Raw genomic sequence first — 19575 nt, forward strand, 5'->3', positions numbered from 1 at the left:
TCATCTGCTGGTTCACTCCCCAAATACCGCTAGGGCTGGGACAGACAAAACCAGGAGTCCAGACACCAACTGGGTCTCCCACATAGGTGGCAGAGGCCCAAGCACTTGAGCCATTGTCTGCTGCCTCACAGGTTGTATTAGCAGGGTGCTGGCTCAGAAGCAGAGGTACCGGGACTCGAACTGGCCCTCTGATAAGGATGTGAACATCATAAGCCGCGGCTTAGCCCTCCGTTAACCCTCTGTGCCACAATGCTTACCCTTGCAACCTTCTTTTTGTAATTCTCTTTACTGGTGTTAGGGTCTACTCAGTCACCTGAGCTAGAAACTTCAGAGTTAACCTTTCCTTGATTTTTTCTTGTCACCACCCTCACCTCATCCCCACAACCAGTTAATCACCAAGACTATTTGAGTAAACTCCTTCAATGACTCTCTCACTATGTTCTCTCTCCATTTCCACCCCCAGAATCCAAGTGAAGACTATCATTGCCATGTAGCCTTCAGCAGTAACATTCGAATTGGGTTTCTTGCCACACTACTTTCACTATAATTTTTCCAGAATCATTTTTCTAAAGCACATGTCTGTTTATTTGCTATCCTTGTATTAAAAGCAATAACGAATTTAAAATGATCCAATGCCTCCACTGTAAAATTCTTCTTTCTTTTTTTAAATATTTATTTATTTATTTATTTGAAAGGCAGGGTAACAGAGAGACATCTTTCATCCACTGGTTCACTCCCCCAAATGGCTGCAACAGCCAGAGCTGGGCCAGTCCTAAGCCAGGAGCCAGGTCTCCCATGTGGGTGGCACTTAGGCCATCCTCTGCTGCTTTCCCAGGTGCATTAGCAGGGAGCTATATTGGGAGTGGAGCAACCAGGACTGGAACTGGGGCCCATATGGGATGCCAGTGTCACAGGTGGTAGCTCTACCCACTATGCCACAATGCCAGCCCCAAAATTATTGTTCTTTAACTTGGCATGTAAGGCCCTTAATGGGGTCATGGTTTCACTACACGTTCCAGCCTCTTTGCCTGCCTGTCTAATACAAACTTCAGAGTACCAGCACACAGCACTGCTGCTCAGGACAAAGGATAAAAGGTGACACAGGTCTGTGAGTTTCTTCTGAGGCTCAAAGAATGATCTTTTGAGGAGCCAGGATGCCAGGTCCATTGTCCCAGTTCACGGAAATGAAAAAAATGAGTAACTTTTATGCCATGGGCAGCAGGGGAAGCAGGACCCTCAGAAAAGAGTTTGATTTCAGTCCAGCAAGGAAGCTGAAAGTGTCATCTGCAAATAATAGGCCACTTTGCTAACTTAATGTACTAGTCTATTAGAATGAAATACCTGAGGCAGGTTACTTCATAAAGAAGCTATTTCTTTTTGCCTCACAGTTCGGAGGTGCAAGGCCTAGGCACCTCATCTGGTGATGGCCTTTTCACTGACAGAGTCCCTCTGCAGTGCAGAACACACGGCAAGAGACCGGGGATGTGCGTATCTGTTGGGGTCCGATCTCTCGCCCTCTCATTTTTTTTCTTTTCTCAGAGATGGCAGAGTAACAGGGCTGTGGGAATAGGACAACAGGTTGAGGAAGGGAGGGAGGGAGAGAGAGCTGGTTCACTCCCCAAATGGCTGCAACAGCCAGGACTGGGCTGAGCCAATGTCAGGAGCCAGGAACTCCATCCGGGTCTCTCATATGGATGGGTGGGGCCCAAACACTTAGGCCATCCTCTGATGTTTTCCCAGGCATGTTAACTGGGAAACAGGTGTATGAGCTGGATTGGGAGCAGAGTAGCTAGGAGGCCAACTGGCATTCTGATGTGGGGTGCTGGTGTTTCAAGCAGTGGCTTAGCCTGCAGTGCCAGAGCAGGCAGTACTCTCCCTCTTCTTATAAAGCCACCAGGGTTCAGGCAGTCCTGTGGGTTCTATCTGAATGGCCTTATAATCACGTTCCAGAGGTCCCACCTCGAAACACCATAGTTGGATTACGTTTCCACGCTCTCCATACCTCATGGTGGACATTACATTTCAACACGTGAAGCTCTGTGGAACACTCAGACTACATCCAGAGCACAGCACTGGAGTTCTGAGGCACATAATTAGCAGAGAGGGGGGGACAATAGGGTGGGACCATTTTTCAGAGCAACAGATCAACATGAAGGGATTTGGATAAAGGATGATAAGAGAGGGGGGAGAGTTTCTTTCTGTTTGTAATGGATGATCTTTGTATTTCTGGGGCCTTAGGAGGTACTTAATAAATGTTTATTGAGTAATTTATTTCTGGTTACTTTTTTATGCTTTCAGATTATTATATTTTTGTTGACTTAGTGTTGTATTTTTCTACTGGGCTTCACTTGGTTTTTGTTAAGGCATTTCTTTTCAATTACTTAAGAATGGCTTATGGTGGGACCAGTGTTATGGTGCAGTGGATTCAGCCACTGCCTGTGACACTGGCATGTTGTATGAGTACTGGTTCAAGTCCCGGCAGCTCCACTTCTGATCCAACTTCTGCTGCTGGCCTGGGAAAGCAGCAGAAGATGCCCCAGCAGCAGAAGATGAGCCACTGCCGTCCCTGTGGAAGACCTGGATGGAGTTCCAGGCTCCTGGGTTTGGCCTCACCCAGCTGTTGCAGGAATGAACCATTTGGGGCATGAATCCAGGGATGGACGATCTCGCTCTCCCTGTCTCTCCCTCTTTCTGTAACTCTGCCTTTTAAATAAATAAAATAAATCTTTTTTTTTTTAAATAGAGACTTTTGGTATGCCTGCTATGTATACATCAGTATCAGTTCATTTATAGGTCAAAGATGTGACTGTTCATGCGTCTTTATGAAATGGCACACACACGCAGGACATAGCATTCTCATATACTTTCCACCATTTTTATTTACAGCCACTCAGAATGTCTGGCTGTTGTCTTTCTTTCTTTCATCATTCCAGGATGTGAATAATCTGTGCAGAACGTCTTTCTCCCATGGCTGAGTTAAAGGAGCTCCTGTACGGTGATTTCTGTGTTGCCCTCATACTTATCACATCATGCAAGACTATGTGTCACTTAAGTTCTTTATGTAAAGGAAAATGGTTAGTAAAGTCTTAAATTTTAGTGAAGGGGAGCATTTAGCCTATAATCTTTTTATATGTTGTTCAAGGAGTATTGTCACTTAACTCTCAAAAAGAGTATGGTTTACCAGTAAGGTAGACAAACGGCATAGTTCCATCGTAGTAAGATTTATTTTTGTTTGTTTTTCCTAAAAAAGGAAAAAAAAATTCAGCCTCTTGGAGTTGAGTGTAAGTAAAGACAGAGATAAGTTTGGAAAGAAACCAAGAAAAGTAGGGCGGTGCCGTGGTGCAGTAGGTTAATCCTCCGCCTGCAGCACCAGCATCCCATATGGGTGCCTGTTCTAGACCTGGCAGCTCCTCTTCCAATCCAGTTCTCTGCTGTGGCCTGGGAAAGCAGTGGAAGATGGCGCAGGTGCTTCCAGGTCTCCGCATGGGAGACCGGGAAGAGGCACCTGGTTCCTGGCTTTGGATCAGCGCAGCTCCAGCCGTTGCGGCCATTTGGGGAGTGAACCAATGGAGGGAAGTCCTTTCTCTCTGTCTCTCCCTCTCACTGTCTGTAACTATACCTCTGAAATAAATAAATAAAATCTTAAAAAAAAAAAAGAAACCAGGAAAAGTGTATAGGTTTCCTTACGGAATCATGTTTCTTTCAACGGCTCTTTGCTCCTACACGGTTTCCTTTTCCTGATAATCTATGCAGGCGGAAGACAGTGACTAATTAGAACTGGAAAGGCTGACAGAAGTCAACCAGTGCCTCCAATCTCAATCTCATATGCTTTCCATCATTTTTTAAAATCAAAGAACTCTGGCTACACGGTGACAGGATAATTCCCTTTGTCTGAGGATAGCTGTCTTTTAGCAGTGTCAGGTGCTCAGTCAGTTCTCGATTTCTGAGAACAACTTGAACCCTCCTAGATTACTTCTGTGTACCCCTCAGTTATGTGTGCACAGTGTGGTCTGACTCAAACCTTCCCTTTGTAATTCAGGAAACTGAAGTCTGAGTATCAAGGGACTTGTCCAATGGCCTGTAGCAAGTTCGCATGGTAGGAAGCAAGTGCGGGCCTAGTGACACAGCCCAGCCTTTCTCCTGGACCACACTAACATCTGCTGTCTGAGCTTCTGGGGCCCAGCCTGATGATCTGCTTTCAGCACTCACTGTCCCTGGTTCATGGAGGATGAGTCAGCTTGAACCTTCAGGGATGCTGGCCTCAGCTGCTTCCTGCTTCTTTGGATAAAGGAAGTACAATTCGTACATTCGAGTTAACCTCAGAGACCCATTCCTGAATGTTCCATCACCCCCTGGGGAAGCCTAGTCTGTTCTCTCTGGGAGACAGGCTTTCCCCAACCAACCCCTTTTAACCTTTCCCACAGTTTCTCAACTTTCCTCTCGGAAGAAACTTCTGCAATTATTTTCTGTCCTTTAAAATGTGTCTGAAGTCAGTCCATTTTGCTTCTGGCTTTCTGCTGTCTCCCTTAGCAGAGCCACTGCTTCCTCCTTGGTTCCCCACCCCCCCACACCCCCTCCTCTGTCTCCAGTCTACATTGGGTTGGTTTGTTTTGCATCTGAACATCATAGGAGCAGCCCGTCACCAGTCTCCCTTTGTACCTGATACCTATTTTTCTTGTCTCCACCTGTAGCTTAGGATTCTGGTTATCAGTATAAAAATGTTGTTGTATAAAGCTCCAGTTGTATTTTGTCTTGTAATTTTCCTGGGCATAAGTTCTATAACACTGGAACTGAGTTTATGACAGAGCAGATTTGCCCTTCATAGGTTCCAGAATGCTTGTGACTTTTTTTTTTTCCTAATGATAGCATTTTATCATAAAATTCTATCTGTGGAGCAGAGGTAGCACCTTGGATGAGAAGCGCATCCCTTTTCCTGGGATGTGTCAGGGTTAGCGTGGAAAAGTGAGTTGGCACTGTCTCGTTCCAGAATGAGCGTGCCTGTGCCTGCATGGCATGGCTAGTGGCAGCGCTTTTTGGAATCCTGATAGAGGGGAAAGAGCCAGCAGCCTGTGCCAACAGAGACCAGTCTGTGCACAGCCTTTGGTGCACACGGCTGACTGCAAGGGTTGAGTAGAAACCACTCAGGAAGGGTGCTTACTCCTGCCCAAATGGTGTTGCTAACTGAGCCAGGAGAATATCTGGGCAGATGCTGAGATGAACACCGTATTTGCCTGTAGGTTTACCTTTCAGAATAAAGACTCTGAATTCCCCTGGGAACTCCTCCAAGCCTACCTTGTTCCACAGCCGTCTTGAGGAAGTTGTAAATTTTCCTGACTCTGCGTCATTTAAATCATGCTTGGCCATTCGTTCTCATGAAATCTGGAATATGATTTATTGTTTCTGTATTATAATTTTCACTGATGTTGCTTAAAGATGTGTTACACACAGAAACACAGAAACATGGTCACCAATATGAAAGAAGGTAAAGGAAGGAAACCTCACAGCAAAAGATCACAGGAAGCTCAATTTCTCTTTGACATAGAATTAAACTCTGATGCTCTGTAAAGCAATGTGTTAAAGTAATCTATTATGTTCTCTTGATGTCTGTTAAATTCTAATTGTTCAAAAACAGCTGAATTTTTATTAAGAGCTATGGGTTATGTAAATATGTGCTTATTTTCAAAGATTTGAATATCACCTTGTAACAAGATCAAATTTGGTCTATGAGTTTATAATTTTAAACATGGCGACTTAAAGTCTTTTGTCATCCACAGTTATATATGATTTGCTGCTCATAAAACTAAAGCGTTGTTGGTTCTGTGTTTAGCTGTCCTCCTATAGGTTCCTATGGACTTTTTCCAGCCACTTCCATTGTATTCAGTACTTTGGGATGGCTCTGTAAACAGATGAAGCCAATAATGTATTAGCAGTACCAACTGAGAGAAAGTATGGTTAACTGAGGTTACTAAAAAAGCAATTCAAATCAATTGGCAATCTACAAAAAGAGTTAAAGATTTTAAAAGCTATTATTAAAAATGCTATATTGGTCTAGTATGCTATGTTATATGTGTGTACATATTGTATGTCCACATGGGGAAATTTTATTAAGAGTTTTATTTTAAATGGCTTATAGATAAGATTGTCCATAAATTTAAGCTGCTAAAATCAATCAAAGATACATTTTAATTTGTGTGACCTGAATCTGTGTATCATATGTTTTAAACATGTTGGTAGAAAGAAACTAAAAACATTTTAGATGGTTGTGCTTAAGTTTACTGGTTAAACAAACTACACCATGTTAGATATTTAAGAGGTGTTTTCAAATACATGATTCTTAAAATTTATAGAAGGCATTGGACCTTCTGGTAAATGTTTTCTTAAGTTGTTATCTAATGGTTGAAACTGTTTGCTAAGTATTCATGTGATATTGCTATTGTCAGCAAGCGATCTAGGACTTGCTCCCTCATTTCTCTATTCTAAGCCCAACTTGTTCTTCATTTCTCTATTCTCTTCAAGGTAGGAAACTAATTCTATTAGGAAGGAATCTGTAGGATGCACAATTTAATCTTTAGACCTTATAAAAGAGATGGCTAACATTTTTCTGTAATAGCATAGCCAAAATAAGAACTTAAATAATAATCTCATAGCTAGATTCACTTCGCCATCAGCGAAGTATACAGTAAGTAGAAAAAACCTCCCTTTCAGACCAAAGGGAAAGAAAGTTTTAAAGTGAGAATATAATTTTCCTCATGGGCATTGTCTACCTTAGAAAAACTACTACAGAACATGCCTGTGACTATAGACTTGTAGTTCAGGCCACCAAAGATTAGAGATGGGACACGGGCACTCCCTTGACTTGCATCCTCTGGTCTGCTTTAACACAAACCAGGAGGAAAAGAAAGCTCGGCATCAGAAGCAATGGGTGGCAGGCCTATTAATGGCTGATCTGTACAGTGATCTGCCCTCAAGGAGACCCAACAGGCCAGTCCACTGCAGTGGCTTTCAATGTGGTAAGCCTGGGCTTCAGCAGAAGTCAGCTTGTGAAGAGCCCTGGCAGCTCTGCCAAGAGTTGGATCACTGGAAATGGACCTGCCCTGGAGTCGAAGGATGCCCAGGTCAGAGCCACAGATCTTATTGGCTCTAAGCTGAAAAGCCCTTCACTCAGCCCAACTTCCAAAGTGACCACTGCAGCTGAGGGTGTGGTCAAGTAGGGTCAGCAACATTGCAGGCAGAACTGTAAATTTCTTGTTAGAGATGCCCCCTGCCTTTACCTGGTCAGCTCTCCTCCCAGGCCAGCCAAGTAATGAAAGTCAACAGAGTGCCTTCCCCTAGGAGGTTCACACCTCCCTTAGGATATACCCCATGTGAAGAGATAGATAGATCTGGGCCTCTGAATTTACAAGGCCTAAAGCCCACCAGATTATTATCAAGCCCCTTCTATCAGGTTCTATTTGCCTCTCAATCAGAAAAATTACTTGTAGCTTAGACAGCACCTTTCTTAGCTCCTCTAATAATGACTCTGTCCTTTGTTCTAGGCCCTGTCTAGTGCACTTGGGCCTCATTCCTTTGTAATCATAACCTCTACTCTACCACCAATGGCTCTACTCCCAACCTGTGTGTACTGATGGTCCTCTTCCCCACTTAATGCTGTATAATTGTTCAAACCTGGTTAATGCCACTCTCAGGATCATTGGTTACTATCCTCACCCTGTCTTTTATGACCTTGTCTAAATATGATCAGAGTCGGCAAACTTGGAAGGCTTCCATAGCCTTGGCAACTCATGACGAGAGCCTAGGGTGGTTACTGGCGCCATAAACTAGAGTGTCAATTTGTTGGGTCAACAACAGGAGCCACTGTGCAGTTGCTCCTCATGTGGGATCTCTGTCCTTAATGTGCTGTACATTTTGATTTGATGCTATAACTAGTACTCAAACAGTATGTTTCACTTTGTGTGTCTATGTGAGTGCAAACTGTTGAAACCTTTATACTAAATTGATCTTCTGTATATAAAGAGAATTGAAAATGAATCTTGATGCAAATGGAAGGGGAGAGGGAGCGGGAGAGGGGAGGGTTGCGGGTGGGAGGGAAGTTATGGGAGGGGGAAGCCATTGTAATCCATAAGCTGTACACTGGAAATTTATATTCATTAAATAAAAGTTAAAAAAAAATTTTCACTGATGTTTGAGGTAGAAATAGTTCTTTTACAAATTACATAAGCTTATTTCAACACATAGCAATATTGTCAATTTGGAAACCTATATTGCTTATGTGTTCGTATATATTCAATATTAAGACAGAAATAATGTTTTTACTGTTTTTGAAAACTAAAGATATTTATGTCAAAATTTCAAAATTTTCTTGTATTCAGTAATGTTACCCATATGTTAGTATGCTAATATCTAACTAGGCAACCCAAAATACCTTGGTTATTGTGCAACTACCCGTTCTTTGGAGAAAACTGGCTAACATGATGCTATATGCATTAAAGCATCATTATTTTAAATGTTCTATTTTTGCAGAAGCTGTGTTTTTCCTAATAGATTTTTTTTTCTTTTGGCCTTTTCTTTTCCTTACAGTGTAAATTTCAAGCATTTAGTAGAGTCATTGCATAAGTGTATGTACATACCCTGGCATAAGACTTTCATTTTAATATTTGGGTTAGTAAAAAAAAAGATCCACTTATATTTGTGAAGCTACTGGCTGATGTATAGTTTAAGAAGATAGTATGTTTGAAATAGCTCCTAATAGATACTGGATTCCTCTCTTGTTAGTAATACAGAATATTTTATATCCATACAATTGTGTAGCTATTATTAATAATATTTATTTATTAAGTACCCTCACCCCTGGCTAGTATAGAGATATCTTAGTTTAAAAAAAAAAGGGAAAAGAATGTTAAGAAAGAGGCCAGTGTAAGAGCTCTGGAGATGGGTTGTGTGACTTTACTGAGCTGTGTGCTTGAAAATGGTCAGAGTGGTACATTTTATGTTGTATTTTTTACCAGAATTTTAAAATGAAGTCAATGTAGGTGAGGTGGAGTACAGAAAGACAAATTGGTGCTACACAAGAAGCAGCCTTGGATTGGTCTGTGTGGTCAAGGTAGTGGACACGGTCTGGGAAAAAGGCAAAGCAAGGTGAAGTGTAACTGGACTCCTCCAACCAGTTACGTGCAGTGGGCAGGGTCCCCATGGACATCACCAGGCTGGGGCGATGTGAGTCGGAGCACCGGACAAAGCCCGCCTCGCTTGCCATGCTGACACTTGGTACATCTCTCTGTCTCTTGTTACCCTTTCCGACGTCGATGTCTGCCAACAGTGTGTCACCCTGGAGGCCGTCCTCTGTTCAGAGTGCCGCTACCTGGCTCTTAGCTTTGGATCGGCGCAGCGCGCCTGCCGCAACGCACCAGCTGTAGCAGCCACTTGGGGGGTGAACCAACGGAAAAAGGAAGACCTTTCTCTCTGTCTCTCTCTCTCTCTCACTAACTCTGCCTGTCAGAAAAAAAGAAAGAAAAAAAAAAAAAAAAAAAAGAGTGCTGCTAATGTGTCCCTTCAGCCCATTCTGAAAAAGCCTTGCATCTCGTAAATACCACACATTCTTCCTCATATTTGTGCCTGCTGGCTGTGGCTAACAGTCAAGCAGAGTGGAACCCTGTGAGCTGCCTGACCGACCTGGATTTCCATTACAAGTGGGTGGCTGTAGCAGATCAAAGCAGGTTGCCGACCTCCAGGCCCATCCTTGGTCCTTTGCCGCGGCCTCTTTTCTTAGGACACTCTTCACTCCGAAAACACTTCCAAGTTCCTCCCTGATGACACCCACTCAGGAAAATGAGATGCAACAGGAATATGATCAGTTTCTTCAGACCATAGGAGGTTTCCCTACCTTTAATTTTTATGAGTAACTTAAGTTTATGGTAACAATAGTCTTTCCCATTTCCAGTGAAGGATTTTGGTTTGTTTTTTATGGTTGGTTGGTTTATTTTTGGTAGTGGACTCTTTTTTCTTTTGTTAATTTACAGTGCTAACTTTGACCTTGTTTCCATTAGGAGATGAAAGCATGGAAATTAAAAAACAAATTACAGGAATGAGAAGATTACTGAATGACAGTACTGGGAGGATATACCAGCGTGTTGGCAAAGAAGGAGAAAAATTAAAAGAAGAGCCCCAGGACTTGGACTTAGTGTGGCCTCAGCGTTTGAACTCCTCTGCGGAGGCCCCGCAAAGCCTCCACCCTTCTTCACGCAGTGCATGGAATGAGCTACCACCCCAAAGCGGGCAGTTCTCAGGGCAGTATGGCACTCGTTCTAGAACCTTCCAGAGTCAGCCCCACACTGCTATGAGCTCCAATGGTATGGCTGTCATCACACGTGCAGAATACACTCATGGGGGTCTGCCTTGACTTGTTTTATTTCTTAATATTCAGCTTGTTCTTTGATTTCAATTCATTAAGCCCTCCCTTACCTATCTGCTTTCATTGGGTTATTAAAGGTAGAGAACAGGTAAAGGAAAAAGTTGTGTTCAAAAAGTGTTTAAAAAAATTCAACCCAAATCTGAAGATTTCCCTGACTTTAAGAAGGTAAAGCTATCATCTGATAGACATTGTCAGAAGAGACTAGATATTAGGGTAGAAAGAGCTCCCATTTGTCATTTAAGAGAAACTTTGTTGTCCTGTGGTCTAACATTAACATAGCCTCTTGCTTACTCCCTCACTTCTCTTCATTATCAGAAGACTCCTATTGAAGGGGAGAACCATAACCTAGCATCCTGTACCAGTTTCAGCATTGAACCAAATGATCCATGTTTAATAACTTGTTTCATTAGTATTCCTGTAAAAACTTTCTGGCATCAGCATTGTAATACAGCAGCTTAAGCCACCACTTTACGCTGCCGGCATCCCATATGGGAACTCTGGGGTTGAGGTCCAGCTGCTCCGCTTCCAACCCAGCTTCCTGCTAATGCTCCTGGGAGTGCAGCAGAAATACTTGGGTCCCTGCCCACCTGTAGGGGAGACAGGATGGAGTTCCTTGCTCCTGGCTTCAACCTGGCCCAGATTGCTATTACAGTCATTTGGGGAGTGAACTAGCAGATGAAAGATCTCCCTTTGTCTCTCCCTCTCTCTGTAGCTCTGCCTTTCAAATAAATAAATAGATTTTCAAAAATTAAAATTTCCCTAATTAAATGGCATTTTTTTAGAGTTTACAGGAAAAAATTAATGTTTTTTGGTTATATTAATTTTCCACCCTAACACTGGAAAACTTGAGTATGTTATTTGTTCAGTGAATTATATGTAGATGTGCATATTTGTCGTTTTCACAAAAGGAATAAGGAAAAAAGAAGAAGACATTTTCAATTTCCGAGAGGTTAAGGATTTTCTTTTCATTTTTATTTCATGATATACTTCAAGAACAAGAGAACTAGGCCGGCGCCGCAGCTCAATAGGCTAATCCTCTGTCTAGCGGCGCCGGCACACTAGGTTCTAGTCCCGGTTGGGGCGCCGGATTCTGTCCTGGTTGCCCCTCTTCCAGGCCAGCTCTCTGCTGTGGCCCGGGAGTGCAGTGGAGGATGGCCCAAGTGCTTGGGCCCTGCACCCCATGGGAGACCAGGAGAAGCACCTGGATCCTGCCATCGGATCAGCGCAGTGAGCCGGCTGCAGCACGGAGGCCATTGGAGGGTGAACCAACGGCAAAGGAAGATGTTTCTCTCTGTCTCTCTCTCTTTCACTGTCCACTCTGCCTGTAAAAAAAAAATAAAATAAAAAAAAAGAACAAGAGAACTATTTTTACTTTTTTTTTTCAAAAACACAATTTTGCATTAAGCAGTTCAGAGGCATGAAGAGCCATCCCGAAGCGCTGAGGAGACAGCCAGGGACCCCTGGGAAGGAGGGGTGGCTCCCCTTCCTCTACATACTACAGAAGCCAGTATCCAGGTTAGAGGGAGATGGCTCTTTAAAGACTCCTCCATGAAAGAAAAGGCATTTCTCTTTAAAATTAGAAAATGATTCATAGCAAACTGAGAGGAGTTGGTTTTGTCCTCTAAAAATGATGAAGATAGTACTTAGAATAGTGATTAGGAATCTTCCACAAGGCCTTCCTCACTCTGCTGCCGTCAGAGAGACAATAACCAAAATAAAAAACCCTTCAGTATGTATGAAGTCAGTTAACCCCATGCCAGAAAGTTTGAGAAAACAATGTTCTGCTTCCCAGTACACAACAAGGATGGTGCATTGACTTTGGGAAACGTTATTAATGTTAATGAAAATCCCAAACATCGATTCCCTGCATTGATTTGAAAATAGATCTTTTTGTGTTTATTGATTGCATATATTCAGTAGAAACACATTGTATATAACCACGACGACTTTGGCATTTCGTTGGAATTATTTGTAATTTTAAAGTGGTATCATCTCAATTTGCTACAATTTTGAATGTGAATCATTATGCTACTCCAAACATTGTTATCTTTATATAATTTATGATTTTGCTGTGGTGAACTTTTCTATAGTGTCTGAAAATAATGTATATTATAGAATTTCAATTACATCTAATACATAATAAAACATATGATTGGTTCAAAACCTCAGAGCTTCCTCTGCCTCTCTGAGAAAGCACAGGTGGTAGCACTGTGCATTGATGACAGAGGAAACCCCACTCTGAGAGCCATCTTCCACATAGCTGTGTTCTCCTATGGAACACAGGGTAATGTTTGTTTATACAGAAGAGAAACAGAATATCAAAGTTTTATTAAGAAAAACATATCCTGTTTAAACAAGGAGAAAGAGACTGTAGTATAGGAAACGTAAGAAATAGGCACAAAGGATGTAGGAGGATCTCCGGATGGAGTTAGGGACAAGAAAGCCAACCCACCAACACACCCTAACTCATCAGCTGCCGTACGTATCCTCCTCTGTTTTGCTCCCCCCAGAGATCATTCTCAGAGTTTTCATGCATTCACAGCTCTTCATTTTTGAAATAACATGCTTAATATTGAAATGATTTTTCAGTAATTAGACTCATTTAATATAAACTCTGATAACATAACACAGCTACCAGTGTTTTTGTCAGGCTTTTCTCCTAGCTAGTTTTTGTACGAACCAGCGTGAAATGTGCTCATGGTGGGTTTTTGGATATTGTTAGCCGAGATGCACAGGTCTGACAACAGGAAGGCCTGCTGAGACTGTGCATCGTGTGCTTGTGTTCATGTGGGCTTTCCCACCATGACACAGCACGCACCTTACCATGTAGAAGCCTGGATAATTAGATACAGGCAGACCCCAAGATGTAGGTGATGCAAATTAGTGGGTATGTTTCTTTTTAGCATACTGCTATCAAGATCTCTTCTCTTTCTCTTCACACCTGTATATAATATATAACATATAGTATATATATGTATTTTTTGCTTGTTTTGTCAGGAGTATGTCATTCTCTTTCATGCTTAGGAGAACTTCCAGTGGTGAATTCATCAGTTGGATCGAACTGCTGTACTTGTAACTGCCAGTCAACGTTGCAGGCCATTCTCCAGGAACTCAAGACCATGAGGAAACTGATGCAGATTCAAGCAGGTACACAGATCAGGCCTCAGAATGAGCCCTTTGATTTTTTTTAGTGTGTATCTGACATCTTTAGTTGGGATGTTCATTGTACTTTTATCGTAGTGTTCAGTCCACCTTGCTGTCTTGCTGTGCCTTCTCAAGCATTCATTTTCTTGGCTTTTTCTGCAATCTTTTTTTTTTTTTAAGCAAAGCCCACACATTTTTTTTTTTATTGCTAGAAATACTTCTCGTAAGTTTTGTGTATTTTCTCCATATATTTCACCCCATGATATCCTTGTACTTCACAGATTTGTCAGTTAATTAAATTATGGAGCAGTTCTGTGTGGTGGAGCCACTTAGGAGGCATGGGCTGAATACGGCTTAGGACATAAGCACAGAAATGTTCACCCTCAGGCTCCACTTGTGGCTTTTCTCTCCCACATCCAGGATGCAGAAGCTCAGAAACACTCCATATTCTGTGTCTCTGTATGATTCTTTTTTTGGTTCTCAGTGCTGTTAGGCAAATTGAAGGCAGAAGAGCAGTGAATTTGTAGTTTGGGATGTTGTGACCAAACGAGGTAGGTTTGCTGCCCAGTGTGCACAAAATCCAACCTACAGCATTGGTCTTTGAAAAAAAGACTTTATGTACATGGCCAGCCAGCATGTAGACCGGGTGAAACCCAAATCTGTGTCCACAATTATAGGTGTCTGGAGAGAGAAGCTGGGATGTGGACACAAGGACAGGGTGCTTTCTGATTGGCAGGACCATGTATGGATCAGTGGGAGGGAGAGTCCAGGCAGTAGCCTTGGTAGTCTTCCGATCCCTGGTATCCTAAAGCTGTCTGGCTCTGGTGTGTTCAAGTTCACTCGCCAATTTCGGGTTCTGAGGGAGGTGTGCAACTGTGGTTCCTGGTGTCATGTGTAGGTCATAGTCCTCCGTTTTGCACATGTGCAGCTCAGGTGGTCAGTCTGTATCTGGCTGAAACTGAATTAGGCCAATTTGGAGGTGAGGCCTGTAAAAACAACTTAAAAATGGTGACTTAGAACCCTGTCTTGTATGGCTGGCCGCCGTTGTTGAAGGATAGGGCAGGGAGGTTTTCCTGGAAGAAATGGGGAAACACAGAGGTGTCCAAAGGAGACCCCACTTACTCCGATGCCGTTTCTCCTGTTCTGGCTGACTTGCGAGCCTCCAGGTTCACATCTATAAATGGAGAAGTGATATCTAAATCACTAGGTTGTTCTCAAAAACGGAAAGAGATAGTAAATGGAAATGAACTTTGTAAACATGATGCAAGCATCAGCTATTTCATTAGTGTGGTTTTAAAGCTGATGGAACATTTCATGAAGTCTGGAAGTCTAAGTCTTCAATGAAGCTGCTATTTTCTCATCTCCACTGTTGGGGAATGAAAGTGTTGCAGGGATCAGGACTCCCTGCTACACTTAGTCCACGTTCTTGTCTTCCCACGTGTAGGAACACAACCGGCAGATGTAGATAGAGGTGAGCAGGAAAGCAGGATTTCTTGAAAGGGTTAGTACACACTCTAACGTAAGTATAGGCACCCTCATGAAGGAGAATTACCCCCACATGGGCTGGGGCCATTATTTATAAGCTTGGGGGTGGTGCTTGGGGGCAGGGCAGGGCCTGTTTGAATAGTCAAAGGATGTGGGGTTTACCGTGAGACTGCAGCACACATGGTGGTCTGTAGGAAGGCACCATGGCTCCTGGGGCATGAGGGGAGCCTGCATGATGGGCAGTGGGTGGGTGAGCCTTCAGCCATGCTGAGCCTGCATGGAGGGAGAGGGGATTTGGACAGTGTGCGGGGCTTGGGTGCTGGCAGTCTGCAGCTCCTTGCAGCCCACTAGCTTCCTGCCTACCCAAATCAAAGGGATCAGAATTTTTTTGGGCACAGGTACAAGCAACAATAGGTCATTATTTTAAGCTTTGCTTCTGATCAGAGGGAACTGCTACTTGGTTTTGGGAAGCAGCAGGAAGTGGACAGTGCAGCCGTGTCATGACTGGCAGTCCTACCCTTTCAGCGTAATGGCATTCAGGAAGGTCATCCTTCAGACACTATTCTCGGTGCCATTTAGTGAATTCTAGTAAAATCTTCATATTCGATGATGTGGATTTGATATGAAAAGCTCGATGCTTAGACATATCAGTCACCCAAGATCTCATTAAAGTAAGGTGAGCTAAAGGCTTTCTGAAAAGCAACATCTTTTTAAGCATTGAATTTGGTTTTATCCCAAGGCAAAAATAAGCGTTTTGCTCAATTCAGTAAGCATTTGACTCACCTTATTCCACCACTGTAATCTGTGTTCTTATTAACCTGGCAAAGGTTAACATCCAGAGCAGCAGCTCAGAAAGCAAGGTTACTTTATTACACACAGATTCTTTTCTCAAAGGAAGAATTTGTTAGCACTTAAGAAAATATGCATATGAAATTATAATGATTTATTTTGTTACTTAAGCTCCTTACTACTGAAATGGCAGACTACAAATTGCAACCATTTAAATCCTTGACTGAAGCCTTTTTAGAATCTATTAAGTAAATGCCATTTTGTCACCATGTTTTCTCTTCTGAACCTTTGCAGATTAAGGAGCTAAATGATCCCAAAGCTATGGATAGCATAAAGGATGAACAGAATAAATTACTCTCCTTTAATTTTCTTCAACTTAAAAATGAGTGTTGTGTGGGTAGATCTACTTAAGATTTATTATCTGTAAGACTTAAATTTAAATTACATTTAGAACATTTTCACCTTTATTTTAGGGAGAAGACCAGGGGAAAGATCAAGTGGTAAGATCTGAATGCTGGAGACAAGCTATGCCTAGGTTTGCAGAAGGAGCAGAAAAACTCAGATCGTCTCGATGTTCTTTAAACCAGATTCTCTTTTAATTTGGAATAGGGAGGCTTCGAGAGGCTTGCAGTCTAGATCATTGCTTCGGCGTCTGAATCACTGCTTTAGTGTCCGTTTGACATAGGGGACTTACACCTAGCCTGGACTGAACATGCAGATAGAACAGAGAGAAAGTTTCCACTTAGTACAGAACACCCCCAAAACTGGTGGGAGAAGTTATTGTAGGACCCCCCAAAACTGGATGTGCTTGACATGCAAAAGGCCAATCAGGGTAGTGGGAGACACTACCCTGACATCAGGGTAGTGGGAGAAAGGAGATGTTAATTGCAAAGCACAGAGCAAGGAGCCAGGCAGCTGTTATTGAATCCCTGGGCTCCTCAAGGGGCTAAGGTACAGGTTCTTATAGAAGAGGGTGAGGTTGAGGCCGACAGCTGCAGGTTCAGCTCACTGATTGTTCGGGGGTACTTGAGGCCTTCCTACAATTGTCAGCGATATTGTGTCCTTCAGGGAATGTTTTGGATGACAAAGTGGGCTTCAGTTAGTCTAGGGGCTGCATGCACGTACGTGGTAGTTACCTTTTGCTCTGGGCCCAGAGTTCCTGGAAAAGAAACCCCTTGAGACAGGATGTTTCTGTGGGAGAAACAAATGACTTCAGGAGTCCACTGATTAGAACTTCGCAGGACCAGTGATTAGGGACCTTCTAGGGCCAGCTGCACCACTCCCTCAATGTAATGCAGTAATTTTAGCAGGTGGTTCATTTGGGATCGTAAAGGTAGGGGAAGGAAACTTTGAGCTAAGGGAGTGAGCCTGGGAGACTGTTGGGTGATATCTAGTAACTATATGTGTTCAAGGCATTGTAGAGCTGCTCCAGTTCAAACTGGCTGCACATTAGACTCCCTGAGGAGCTTTAAAACAATGCTGATGCATGGGCCCCACTCCCTGGAATTTTTGATTCACTTAGTCTAGGGCAGAGCTGATGCAACGAAGATTTTTTTTTTAAACTCCAGAGGATTCTAGTATACAGCCAACCAAGGTCAGGAATCAGTGAGCTTGACTACTGTAACAATGGTTATAAAACTTCTCTGTGCAAGTAGTTTGTTTCTAATTCTTACAAATTGCCATTCAGTCTGGTGATGAAAATAGCAGGATCAAAGTATAATCATGCTTTCAGACTGATAAGAAATGACTGGGGGTACACATTTGACTCGTGGTTGGGACAGTGCCTGGGACGCCCATATCCCGTACAGAGTGCCTGAGTTAGAGTTCCAGCTCTGCTCCAATTCCAGCTTCCTGCTAATGCTTGCCCTAGGAGGCAGCCAGTGATGTCTCCAGTGGCTGGACCCCTGCTCCCCGTGTGAGACACCAGATGAAGTTCCAGCTCTGTCTATTGTAGATACTGGCGAATGAGTCAGCAAATGGGAAGTTGCTCTCTGCATCTACCTCTCTATCTCAGATAAATAAAAACCTTTAGTTTTCATTTAGCTTATATGTTATAGTTTTTTGTTAAAAACCAGATATATCCTGTGTTGATATTTGGTTAAACATATGAAGACTTAAGTAAGAATGCCACATTTTCCCAGTGCACTTCCAATTAGAGTGTTACATGTTTACCAAGTGCAAGTGTGTATTCACTTTGAGTTCTTAGTCCTTGGGCTTTGCCTTTCATCTTTGGACATCAGACTATTTCTAGAGTTTTCTAATCTGCTGGAGTTGTACAGGATTATAGTATTCCTGTTTTTCAGCTGCATAAAACAGAGATCTGGAGAAGCAGCCTGATCTGAAGTCGTGTAACATGGAGCTCTCGAAAGAGCTGGTGTGTGCAGAGTGTTGGGAGAAGAAAGAGTTACTGGGTCAGATCAAGCGGCTAAGTTTTTGCACATGCTTACTGCTCCCTATTGTAAAATCATTTCGAACTGTCTCTTCAGATCAGTTTTTACCAGATGATCATCGCAGCTTCGTCTTTGTCAATATTGGCACCTGTAGATTGTTAGCAACCGATCAGTTTAACTCCAAATGAAACAGATGGAGTATTCCTGAAATGTGCTTAGCGCAAAGCATGGTACCTGTACCTGAATTTGAGTTCCAGAGCTCTCTTTTATCTTAAAATGTCATATGATTTATAAGTCATGCTCAAACGTTTTCTCATAGCTCATAACTCTTTGCTTCCATTGAACCAGGTAGTGGCAGTACGTTGTAATGATTCACAGTGTTTGGAGCAGGTTTTTCTCCTGGGTGTTCTGCTGCTTCTAGGACTTTAAGGTGCTCCAGAGCCTGCATTTGGTAACCTTTAGATGGAATGTGAGATTTATTTTGGCGTGCTTCATCCTTGAGGGAGCCTCGCTTCAGTTTTGTGTGTACACTGCATAGACAGACCAGGGATAAGTTTCCTAAGTTAGACACAAGTGCCTGTACCGTATTTTTGTTTATTGTTCACAGTTGGAACACAAAACAGACAACAACCCCCAATTTCCCTTATATGCTCCCAGCGAACTGGTGTCTCCCGCAAGAGAACTAAAAAGAAAAAAGTGCCCCCCAAGACTGTTGAACCTCTCACTGTGAAACAGAAGCCCAGCGTGTTAGAAATTGAGAAGACGATGACAGCAGTGGCGTCTGAGCAGGCGGGGCTCCAAGCCACTGAGCACACCTCCACCGGGGAGAATCGGGTCCTGGGATTCGGCATTGTTCTCGAATCGCCTGCCTCAGATGTAAGTTGATAACCTTCTGGCTGCTGACTCGAACGTGATGTAACCGCCAGGTATTTTAGTATTAATACATTCTCCCCTAGACTAGTTCTGTCAAGACAACTAGAGAAACTTGCAGAATACATGTGGAAGAGAGGAAACGAAAACTTGCAATTTCCTTGTCTGGAATTGTCTTTTCTGAATATTTTATGCTGTATTTATTTAAGCATGTTTCCATTCTTTATCTTTGGAAGAAGAAGGGTGAGGGCATAAATCATCTGCTCACTAATTTCTTTAACATTTTTAATTTCTAAGTGGCAGTTTTCAATTTCCTCAATGTGGAGAACTAAAAGCACATAATTAAATCCTTAGTAGATGGACATAAATGAACAGAACCATACAGATAAGGTCATACCTTTCTGGAAACACAAACTAATAATAAAAAAGGAGCAGTAGTACTAATTCTATTTTATAGATGCAAGCTACACTGCTAATTAGGTGGCAGTG

General features: G+C 42.7%; 1 protein-coding gene across 7 annotated transcripts in view; it reads left to right on the forward strand.

The window, feature by feature from the left end:
- Positions 1-19575, forward strand: part of BEND7 (BEN domain containing 7) — a 99807-nt gene that overhangs the window by 28380 nt on the left and 51852 nt on the right. For all 7 annotated transcript variants that reach the window (XM_062210869.1, XM_062210871.1, XM_062210870.1 and 4 more), the window contains exons 3-5: positions 10044-10346; positions 13433-13555; positions 18824-19092. In XM_062210869.1, the coding sequence (XP_062066853.1) occupies positions 10044-10346; positions 13433-13555; positions 18824-19092 (695 nt within the window). The remainder of the gene's footprint in view (positions 1-10043; positions 10347-13432; positions 13556-18823; positions 19093-19575) is intronic.

Source organism: Lepus europaeus, chromosome 14, assembly GCF_033115175.1.
Source record: "Lepus europaeus isolate LE1 chromosome 14, mLepTim1.pri, whole genome shotgun sequence".
In the NCBI taxonomy this organism is placed as follows: domain Eukaryota; kingdom Metazoa; phylum Chordata; class Mammalia; order Lagomorpha; family Leporidae; genus Lepus; species Lepus europaeus.